Source organism: Zea mays, chromosome 3, assembly GCF_902167145.1.
Source record: "Zea mays cultivar B73 chromosome 3, Zm-B73-REFERENCE-NAM-5.0, whole genome shotgun sequence".
Classification (NCBI taxonomy): domain Eukaryota; kingdom Viridiplantae; phylum Streptophyta; class Magnoliopsida; order Poales; family Poaceae; genus Zea; species Zea mays.
This window is the reverse complement of record NC_050098.1, coordinates 44530109-44540787: the sequence shown is the minus strand read 5'-3', so window position 1 is coordinate 44540787 and position 10679 is coordinate 44530109. Positions and strand designations below refer to the sequence as shown.

The 10679-nt window shown below is 40.4% G+C and overlaps 1 protein-coding gene across 1 annotated transcript; it reads left to right on the top strand.

Annotated features, from left to right (window-relative positions):
* Positions 1-733: 733 nt before the first annotated feature.
* On the top strand, positions 734-2464 carry LOC111591156 (uncharacterized). The gene is made up of 3 exons (XM_023302084.1): positions 734-757; positions 1799-1971; positions 2049-2464. Exons 1-3 carry the CDS (start codon positions 734-736, stop codon positions 2422-2424), a joined length of 573 nt encoding a protein of 190 aa, XP_023157852.1. The 3' UTR covers positions 2425-2464.
* The last annotated feature ends 8215 nt before the right edge of the window (positions 2465-10679 follow it).

Sequence of the window (10679 nt, the reverse complement as noted above, 5' to 3'; positions counted from 1 at the left end):
AGAATTTATGATAATATATTAAATCCGGATGCCTCACATGTCAGATATCCATTGGGTAACGAGTATGAATACTAGATATCCATACCACGAAAAAAGTATCCACAAATATCTTATTATATCTATAACCGTACCCGTAGATACCAAATTCCACCATACGTATATCCAATAGATAATTATCCACGGTTATTTACCATACATGTACCCATTGTCATCCCTACCCTGAGAGGTGTTTAAATGCAATAGAGCTAATAGTTAGTTGACTAAAAAATTGCTCATGAAATTAGCTAGTTAACTATTAGCTAATTTGATAAAAATAGCTAATAGTTAAAGTATTAGCTAGACAATTTAAATGTCTTTAGCTAATTTTAGTAGCTAACTATTAGTATTATTCCAGATGACGACCCCCCGCCTCCTACACCGCATACAACCGGCTCACAGTTGTTCCCGTGCTCCGGTCGTTTGCTACTCGCCTGCTCCCGTGCTCCGGTCGTCTGCATGCGGCACGCAACCGCTGGCCTCTAGGGCAAGGGCTGCAGGAGATAGTCGAGCGCGTCGGAGCAGGCAGCAGGCCAACAACTCAGCAGACGGGGGAAGCAGCGTCAAGGCGGGCCGCACACCGCCGTCGACGACCCGCTTCTTCCCCAATGCGGAGCGCCACAAGGCCCGGTAGCCACCACCGACAAAGCTTGAGGAGGATGGTGCCACCCCACTGTCGCCTGCCACCGAAGAGGAGATGGCCCCACACAACATCTGGCAGGTATGCAAACACCATCTCAATAACGCTACCATTCGCCTCGTGGAGTAGGCCAGATTAGATTAGATTAAACCACCAACCCAAACCCCTTGTTTATATCACTTCTAAGCTCATGGCCAGGCCACGGCTGCTAGAGGCACTGTACTTAGTGGAGATTTAGGCTTCGGAAAATTCACTTGGTAGTACCTATGATGGTGTTTAAAATATAATAAGAACAAACAATTTCACTTACCAGTGCCAACTCCACGGCTCTAGATCTGCTCTTGGATTTTTTAAGCATCTTTAAGTGATTCCAAAAATCCATGGATCTGATCCGAGCACAATTTTTCCTTTCAGGTGCTGCTGACATAGCTGGGACATAAATGTAGCGTCAACACACTTCCCTACTGTCAGATTCAATCTCAATTTATTTTGTTCTTTTATTTAGTAGTCTTTCGTTCTTTTAGGCAATGTCTTGTTTGATAAGAATCACCTTTTTTAGTATGGAGGGGCATATATTTATTTAGTAGAAAATATGACCGTAGATCAAAAACTGCTAGGTGCCTGGGTTACATAGAAGTTGGACTTCTTAGCTTTTTCCAGTTTATTTTATTCTTTTATTTAGTAGCCTTTCGTTAGTTCCAGTTTTATTCATTACAATGATTCCAGTTCATTCTTGTAGCAACAGCTGGCTGAATTTTATGATCTATCAGTTTAAGGTCATCATCATGATTAATGTGGACTTATTTAGACTGTTTTTTGGATAGAGTAGTAGTTAGTGATTTCTGAACCGACTATCCTCGCTGCAACCTTTCATGTTCTTTTTTTATTTAGTCTCACTTTGCTCCTTTTTCATGAATGGTTTATTCGTGGATATTTTCAACTTCTACTATCAAACCTTCTAATGTTGGAACTTTGTGTTCTATTCTATTATTTTACCCATAAAAGAACTTGGATTTATTTTATACCTTTTGTAATCATATAAAAAGCTTTTTTCCTACTCATGTTGAGTGATATAGTTAAATAATTTTTTGGTGAAACTCTGATGCATTCAAGAATTTATAGCTACCGACTCTTAATTCGGTGGTCGCCCTGGTGTTCGCAGGGAAGGACTTGATCCTGCTGGCGAAGACGGGGCCCGGGAGAACGGACGCGTTCACGCTACCCATTCCACAAGAGCTGCTCAGCAACCGCCAGGCTGAGCAGGCTTTTTTCAATTACATGCTCTCGCCAATGAGGTCGGTTTGATTTGTTAGTCAATTACTTCGTTTAGGGGCGATGTACCAATATCTAATTGACGTCCTGGTTTTCGCAGGGAAGGACTAATCGCGCTGGTGCAGACGGGTCCAGGAAGACGGGCACTTCATGCTACCCATTCCGCAGGAGCTGCTCAGCAACTGCCAGGCCGAGCAGTCTTTCTTCGCTTGCTTGCTCTCGCCAATGATGTTGGTTTGATTTGTCAGTCAATTACTTCATTTAGGGGCGACATATCAATATCTAATTTGGAGTGTACGTGGTTGTTAATCAGAGAGCTGGTGATTCAGATCGTGGACCAGTTTGAGGTGCTCAGATCAACTATTGGTTTGCGTTATTCAGTGGCGAGTGTTATCGATGCTATTGTGGAAGAGAATGTGTACATGAATTCATTTTTGGTTATCAATGTCGGAATGTGGCAAATAGTGACACATTGATATAGTTGTATTTTATCTATGCTATTGATGTGGCATGGGCAACGAGCAGTACATTGGGGAGATCGAAGGAGCGATTGGGATTGAGAATGGGAACACAGGGGGAAGCGAGGAAGTGGTGCGGTGTTGTCGCCAGCAGTTATGGCAGGATCGCCGGTCACCACCGTCTAAGGGAAACTCACCTCCTTGGGAGATTTGTTCCCGATGCATGTTTTCAGCAAGGTAAGTGCCCCATATACTTTGGTGCACTACTAACAAACTTTAAAACGAACTCCTATAATCATGATTACCTTCGTCCCCTAAGCAACTAAACTGGTCGGCCAGGCTTGGTGGATGTCGCCTATATTGCGCACGATGACCACAACAGTTACAACTTTCTTATTTTAATTATGCTTCTAATTTGTATGATAACAAATGCTCTGTTTGTCATGGTGAAGTACCCATCCTTTCTGATCTTCACTTCTCTCCACTTCCACTACAACATCGCTCAGTTCTCTGTGCTTTAAAGTCATTGTGCATTCTTAGGATTTTCTTCGAATATGTGACATACTTGCAATATTAGATTAGACACATTCCTATGTCACCTGCTGATGTGTACATCACTACAAACATGTGTAGTTACAATAAGAAAGTAGGCGTAACCGTGAGAAGGTTATGCTGTTGTGTAGTTACACTACATCACACTGCTATGTTAATATGATGGGCATTTTGAGACGATGCTATACGTTTTTAGTCACTCTCACAACAGACTGGACCCTTTGTTGTGCTAGACCTGTGTTCGAAGGTGATAAAATTGACTAGCTCGTCCATAGCTGTTTATAATTAGTGGGAGGATTTATTACTCTTCCATTGCTCAAGTGTTGGAGGGATATGTACTTATGGACTAGCTCAGTTTTGGAGATTAGTTGTTTCAGTTATTTTTTGTGTCATGTCTTCTGTAAAGCAAATAGGTTACCATGTACCAACTTTGTGTCAGAAGGTTACTAAACCTGTGCCAACTGGAATTGTAGAGAAAAACAAAGGTCCTACCCAAAGTTAATCCTATTTCACATCGGCCATGATTGCATAAATCCATGTTTTCATTTGTGAAATGAATTAATTATGAATAATTGTACTTCTGCTACACTGATTCAACTACTAACAACTTGTTTAGCATCTTAACACTTCTACATATCTTCTCACCATCTTCTAAATAGTTTCCAATAATAAGTGCTATTTAGTCTGTCCATACATCTAACAAAGCGCAACCTTCTAGGTCTTGAATCAGTGTGGAATACAACAAAAGGTTGAAGCTCGCTCTGTCGTTGTTGCTGTTTTTGGCCATGGCACAGTTGGACTTGCAGCAAGTGGATATGATTTTGACTTCTGAGTTTCTCTTTTAGGTTGCTCAGGGTTCAAAAGATGTTGGTGCTTCTCGAATTATTGGCATTGACATTGACTATAAAAAGTTTGATGTTGGTGTGGCTTATATACTTGCAATTATGTTCATCTCTTTTCATTGTCCTCCTTTGTTGGTTTTTATCAGCTGGTGAAATGGGAAAATCCAGTTTCCTTTGTTTCCAATGAATTGAAAGTGTCCATTCTCTTGTGCAAGTTGTTGAACATGTTAATAAATTGGGACCACTGAGTTCTGTTATAAGCTTTGGCTTAGGATTATTATTGTCATCAGATCTATATTCCTAAAATACTATATTGGCTTCATGCCAACAACATATTCCAATATATTTCTAGATATTACAGGCGACTGTACCAAAAGGTTCCCTTTGCAATCTCAATCTGAGATAAAGGGTGTTCAAGAATATTAAGATGTGTACTAGTGTGGATTATTATTGTCATCAGCTCTATATTCCTAAAATACTATATTTGCTTCATGGCAGTAGCATATTCAAATATATTTCTAGATATTATAGTGACTGTACTAGAAGATTCCCTTTGCAACCTCAATTTGTGATAAAGTGTGTTCCAGAATATTAAGGTGTGTACATGTGTGCTTTTACTATTCAGATTGAGTCATGATTTTTGTGTGCTTTTGTGTTTATTGTTTTCTTATCTAGTTGTGTGATTTTACCTATCTATTGTGTTGCTTTAGATATAGGCTGAAGTGCATTAAATTCTCTCCAAATTACTCTTTGAGGATGGCTGCCACATGATGGTAAGCAAGTTATGAGGAAGAATCTAATGACTCATCATTTATATAATTAATTTGTGACCATAAATTGCATTTGGTTTGGTTTTGTTCCTTCAACAGGAAACCACCATTAAAGATCGAATTCAGGAGGGATTGAAGAGGCAATGCAGGTTAGAGCTGAACCTTTCTGGAGAGGACTCCGACTCAATGTTCTATAACATCCAAATCCCTACTACTATTAAGAACGTAAGGTGGGCGCCTGCGATACCATGGTTACGAACACCTCCCTCTCCACAGCGCTTGACTGCCCCTGCCCCGTTCCCAGTCCATGCACCCCCGACCCCAATCCCCACTTCCCCTTTGCGCCCCGTCCTTCGGTACCATTTGCCCTGTTCAGCTCATCATCCTCTCCACTACCATCCAAGTCATCATGCAAGCTAGCAGCGTTCATTCCTCTACCATTATTCGATGGAACTTCCTTGGCTGTCTGTTTGGACCTGGAATCCTTCTAAAAATTTGTTCCCTGTAGACCACCAGACGATCTGCCTCATCTCTATACATGCTGCCCTGGTGCCTTTTTAGAAGAGTATAGACCTGACTGGCCTACCTCATATTGCTCTGCTTCACAGTGGTAAGCATCTTCTTCTTTCTCGTTTAAGTTCCACTACCTAGAACTCAGGTCAACATTCCCATCATGAACTATGTAGGAGCTTCTACACCAAATGTACATCTATTTGTTTCGAAGCTTGCATTTCCTTCACTATGTAGGGGCTTCTACACCATGTGTACACACACCTATTCGTATATTGGCTCATGGATCATATGTGATCCATGATATAACATCGATGTCATGGTTCAATTATCATGATATATGTTCTCATCGCTACGCACGTGCACTCACCTAGTATTAACATAATTATCAATCAGCACAAGCTCTATTGGTTAGTAAAGATTGGCTTTGTTCTTTTGCTCAGTAGTTGAGCAGTCGTGGTTTGAATCCTCCCCTCGGCTGAATTTTTGGTTTGGGAAACAGTCGTACGGGTGCGTGGGGAGCCGGAAGGGCGTAAGAAATTTGTGCTTTATAGTTGTCTTAGGCGTATTTTTTCGAGTATAATTAGTTTTCAAATCGATCTATTTTTTGGTGTGAGGAACCTAGAGAATACATTGTAAGCTTATTTTTACTAGGATAAGATCACCTTCTTCTACATAAATAAAAGGGTCACTGGTTGACTACCCCAATTTTTAATGGTTAAAAACACAACATGTAGTCCTTTCTCTTACCTTTCACATCTCCCTATGAGATTTGACGGTGTTCTAGTTGATGGTGTTCTAGGTGGCCTTACCAACCCTAGGATAACCTTTGTGTGCTCCTTCCTAATAGGTTATCTCAAGAGATGTTCAAGATTCTACCACGTAAAGAAGGGGTTCAACATTAGACTAATAGACCCTTCGGTTATGTTCTCGATGCGATAACGATTGTTTTTCACTGTGGGCATGCTAGACCTTACTAGTGTGATTCATAATCCATCTTGACATCATACATTTTCTGGTGACTCTGCTAGGGAAGAATAAGAAGATCCAATCTACTAGTGACATCTCGGACGACGATAAGACAAAGGGGAATGAAGATCACATTGATCCCTTCAACCCCAAGAATATCAATCATCTAACATCAATTAAAGAGCTTCCATATGAGCTTTTTCAAAAGATTCAGACCAAACTCGATGTTGATCTAAAAGCTTTCCTTAAAAGTTGCACTAAGGATCATCGGAACAAGGTCACTCAATTCCTTGAGCCTAACTTCAATGATTCTATTGCTTCTATATCTATTGCACTAGAGGTAAATGATAAGCTAAAATATGATGATGATCCTTTCCCTACTCATGATGCAAATGCTAAGATGTTGCAAGATCATAGAATGTTTACGTCTAATAACCTTATGATTGTTGTTAATATGGTCATGTCACGTTTTGATTGATTAGAGGGTAACAATGTTGATTATGTTGACGATTTGGCTTCTAAACAACCTAAATATTGCATGTTGTATAATTTATACGATAATCAAGGTTTATATGTGGTAGCTAATAAAGCCAAAGTAGCCTCTAAGACACTTGAAACTAGTAAGGCTAATTTAGGTGGAACTAGCACATCTTTGTCAATACCCATGGCTCCTACTATCGATTTTAATGAAACCTTGAATCAGTTTGATGATAAATTTTCTAGATCCATTGAGAGTATATTGGGTGCACAAATTAAGCCTAGTAGGACCACTTATCACAAACCATATCATTCACATTTTTATATCTTGAAAGCTCCTTATGGTTGTAGGGTACTAAATTTTTATTAAATTTAGTGGTAGTTGTTGGCGGTGAAAATGTCATACTTTCACATACTCAAACTATCAACAACCTTGGAATAAAAGGAATATAAGCATATCATGAGAATATTTTTACCAAACAATAAGTTTCACATGTTCAAAGAGTGTTGGTCACTTGTTTTTGACTCCTGAAGGAACTCAAAAACAAGGCAACACAAATGAAATAGCCTTCTTTTGACCCTTTAACTTACTCTCCATAAAGAGATTAATTGAAGGAAGAAGGATAAAGAGATAAGCAACATGTGAAAATATTAAAGTATAAAAGTATAATGGATAACACATTTCAAATACAATACTCTCCATACTTTTCTCATACAGAATGATTACAATTATACCTTCGACTTTGCAAGGAATGTGAAGGTAAGAAAACAATACACCTTTGTAGGTGGAGGAACTCAACTTTCCTTCGTTCCCGAAGTCTGTCTGTATGCATGTCACTGTTCTTCTATTTATAGTAGCGGGGTACAACTTTGTAAAAATTACAAACATGTCCTTCAATCCTATACATATAAACAATAAAGTTGATTAAGGGCACTATCGTCTTTTCCTTTATAGCCATGCTGAGCAAGTCTTGAAGACTTCATGTGTCCCCGCTAACTCTTTCATCATGTGTTCATGCTATTGAACCACAACTTCTAGCTTCGTCTTCACAGATAAGTTGGCTACATGTCATCCCCAAATGAATATGATCTTCAGCAACCAACCTATTATACCTAAAATAGAATTTAAAATGATTGAAAATTATTGTTTTGAGGACCTTCGGCTAAAGAGGACCCCCAACAGTAGCCCCTCGCGGTATCAATTTGTTTTTCATAACAAGTTCAGACTGAGGAATAAACGGAGGTCTCAGGCCGAAGGTTCAAAAAACACCTTCGCTAAGCTCGTTAGTGAAAACATTTTTTTAAAAATGTTTTCACAAGAGCCTAACATAGAGCATCCACTTGCAGTGATATGTTGTATATGAATCCATGATTCATGTGCCTTTTTGTATAAAATGACTCAAGGCTACGACAACCAAGCATAATATTCATTGCTTTTGCCATCCTGCTGCTGCCATTTTCTCTGCCTTTGAAGCTTTCCTTAACTTATTTTCTTTTCTCACAAAACTTCATGCCCTTCCACATTCATAGCCTCACAAATGGTTAGAGAGAGAAAAGGTGACGAACTCGCCCTTGTGGCCTATTATGATGCTGCTAAGAAAGCTAGAGTTGACAAAATTATCGAAGACATTTTGGCTGAATTATTTGAAGAATCTGATGGTAGTGAAGAATTCAAGATTGAAGAGGACGATGGCGAAGACCGACCATCGAAACCAAGCCACATATTCTTTGGCAAATCGACCATGAAAAGGACATTGAGGTTTTGAAGAATGTCAATTACATTAGTGATACTTCCATTGTTAGGCTTGATGTAGAAGATACTACCCCTCTTCCAAAGCTTTTTGAAGGTTGGACTTCAATTCTCCCTCCAAAAGATGGTCGTGGAAGTACTGAAGAAATTCAACATCTACCTTCATCAGTTAACCCCTAACGCCATGGTAAGACTTGGGGTCTTCATCTGGGCGGTGAGAAGCCAGGGTGTGGAGCTAAACACATAATGCTTCTGCCATATCCACAAGCTTCATTACTAGATGAAGGCAACTAGGAAGGAGCAACTGCACATCAACTTTGGTTGCTATAACTTTCAATATTGGAAAGAGGCCCACTATTTGGCACTAGCATATCGAAGCAAGTGGCCAAACACTTGGATGAAACAATGATTTTATGTGAAGAATGACCTAGAGAAGAGGAAAGATATCAAAAGTATCATTCAGAGGCTTGTGAAACCTTGCTTTGGCATAAAGAGGCCATCATGTGTCATAAACGATGAAGCTCAAGCTGCTCTGGTGGGCTTCAACGCTGTGTGCAACTACATTGGTACAAAAGATCTTATCCAAGAGCACCTAGCCTTCAATGTCTGGCCACTTCGGACCAAGCAGGAAATGGCAGAGCCAAAGGAAGGTAGCCCAACGAAGGGGGAGGCTGAGAAAGGGACCTCGTAAGGTTAAAATATACTTATAAATTTAGAAACCAGTTCCAAGAGCTAGATGATGATTGGTTATATGGGATTGAAGCAAAGTACAATGAAGTTCTGGGTAACTTCATAAAGAAAGAAGACAAAGCTCTAACAGTAGCCTTCGAGGCTCGAGGGAAAAGAAGGCCGGATCGAGTGTTTGAAGCTATAGGCGTCATCAACCCTGACTACCCTCTATCACACCCGATTTTGGAAGGTAAACCGAATGCGAACCATGTACGTGCCAGGATTAGAAATTCACGTACACAACGATTACATAATTGGACATCATCACACATTGCTCAAAATAATACCGGAAATAAGTACTTTATTACATCACAATGTCCGAAACATCCACAAAGTTATTAAATTAAACCATCATCAAAGTGCTGAACGAAACGTTGTACGATAAGGCCTTCACAGGCAGCTGACTGGGAGTTTGCCACTAATCTAATCTAGAACTCGTCGAAATCCTAAAACTCATGGAAGTCCTCCGTGTTGCCTTCATCTTCTCCTCAGCGCTGGTTTCAATGGGACAATCAGGGGTTTTGTATTTTAAGCAAGGGTGAGTACACATCAATGTACTCAACAAATGTCACGTTTGGCTAAAGTGGACTAGCTGTATGTGGGGTTTAACTTAAAGTAGTTGCTTTTAGTTGGTTAGGTATTTATTACTAGTAAAGAGCCAAGTTTTAGCAGTAATCCCAAGTTATTAACCCAGATAGTACTCCCTCCAAGAGGAAATACCAAATATCATAAATATAATCATCATCATTAAGCATCATCATAAAGGAATCCAGGGTAACTAATTAAAGGAGCTCGTAAGGCTGCTCATAACCATGAGCACGACTGATATACCAGTTTCTAACCCTCTGCAGAGGTTGCACACTTTACCCACGAGTCGTGATCCCTTCCTAGCCTTGGTAGTATAAACCCGATCTTCACTACCGAGGTGAATGGCCAGGGATTCACTATGTAGCCTTTCCCCACATATGTCATAGCTACCCATTATAGCCACCCGTTAGGTTTCTCCAGTTTGATAAACACAGTACCTCTCCCCACAGGAAGGGTGAATAACAAAAGCAACACAAAAGAACCTTGGCAGCCAGCCTCGGCAGAGCAAGTACTGTGCCTGGACTCCATTGTCGGCATGACGGTGAAGCCGACTACACCTCAAGTTCCTCTAATTAATCAGCTAAGGGCGTCCCATACCAAACTCATGGTTGTACAGTTTTTCCGGGTGGTCATCCAACGAACATGTCCTTACAGAGAGGTACTCGAGAAACAGCCCGAGTCCCTAAAGTAATACAAGTTCATGTCACACCCGGTTTTAGAAGGCAAACCGAATGCGAACCATGTACGTGCCAGGATCAGCAATTCACGTACACAGCAGTTACATAACCGGACATCATCACAAAGTGCTCGAATAATAACATAAAAGGTAGTAATAGTCGATTACATCATGATGTCCGAGACATCCACATAGTCTTTAACAATAATCAAAGTGCGAAAACAAAACGTAGATACACACAGCCTTCACAGGCAGCTGACTAGGGGTTTGCCGCTAACCCACGCCTAGAACTCATCGTACTCTTGGAACTCCTGGAAGTCCCCCTCCACGGCTTCATCTTCTCCTGAGCAGTGGTTGCAACGTGGACAACCTGGGGAGGTTTGGTGTGTAAAGCAAGGGTGAGTACACAT

Bases quoted from the DNA above. Each gene is read 5' to 3' on its own strand.
- LOC111591156 (XM_023302084.1), top strand. From the start codon at position 734: ATGGCCCCACACAACATCTGGCAG. The intron at 758-1,798 runs GTATGCAAACAC...AAGAATTTATAG, and splicing joins CCCCACACAACATCTGGCAG to CTACCGACTCTTAATTCGGT. The intron at 1,972-2,048 runs GTCGGTTTGATT...TGGTTTTCGCAG, and splicing joins TACATGCTCTCGCCAATGAG to GGAAGGACTAATCGCGCTGG.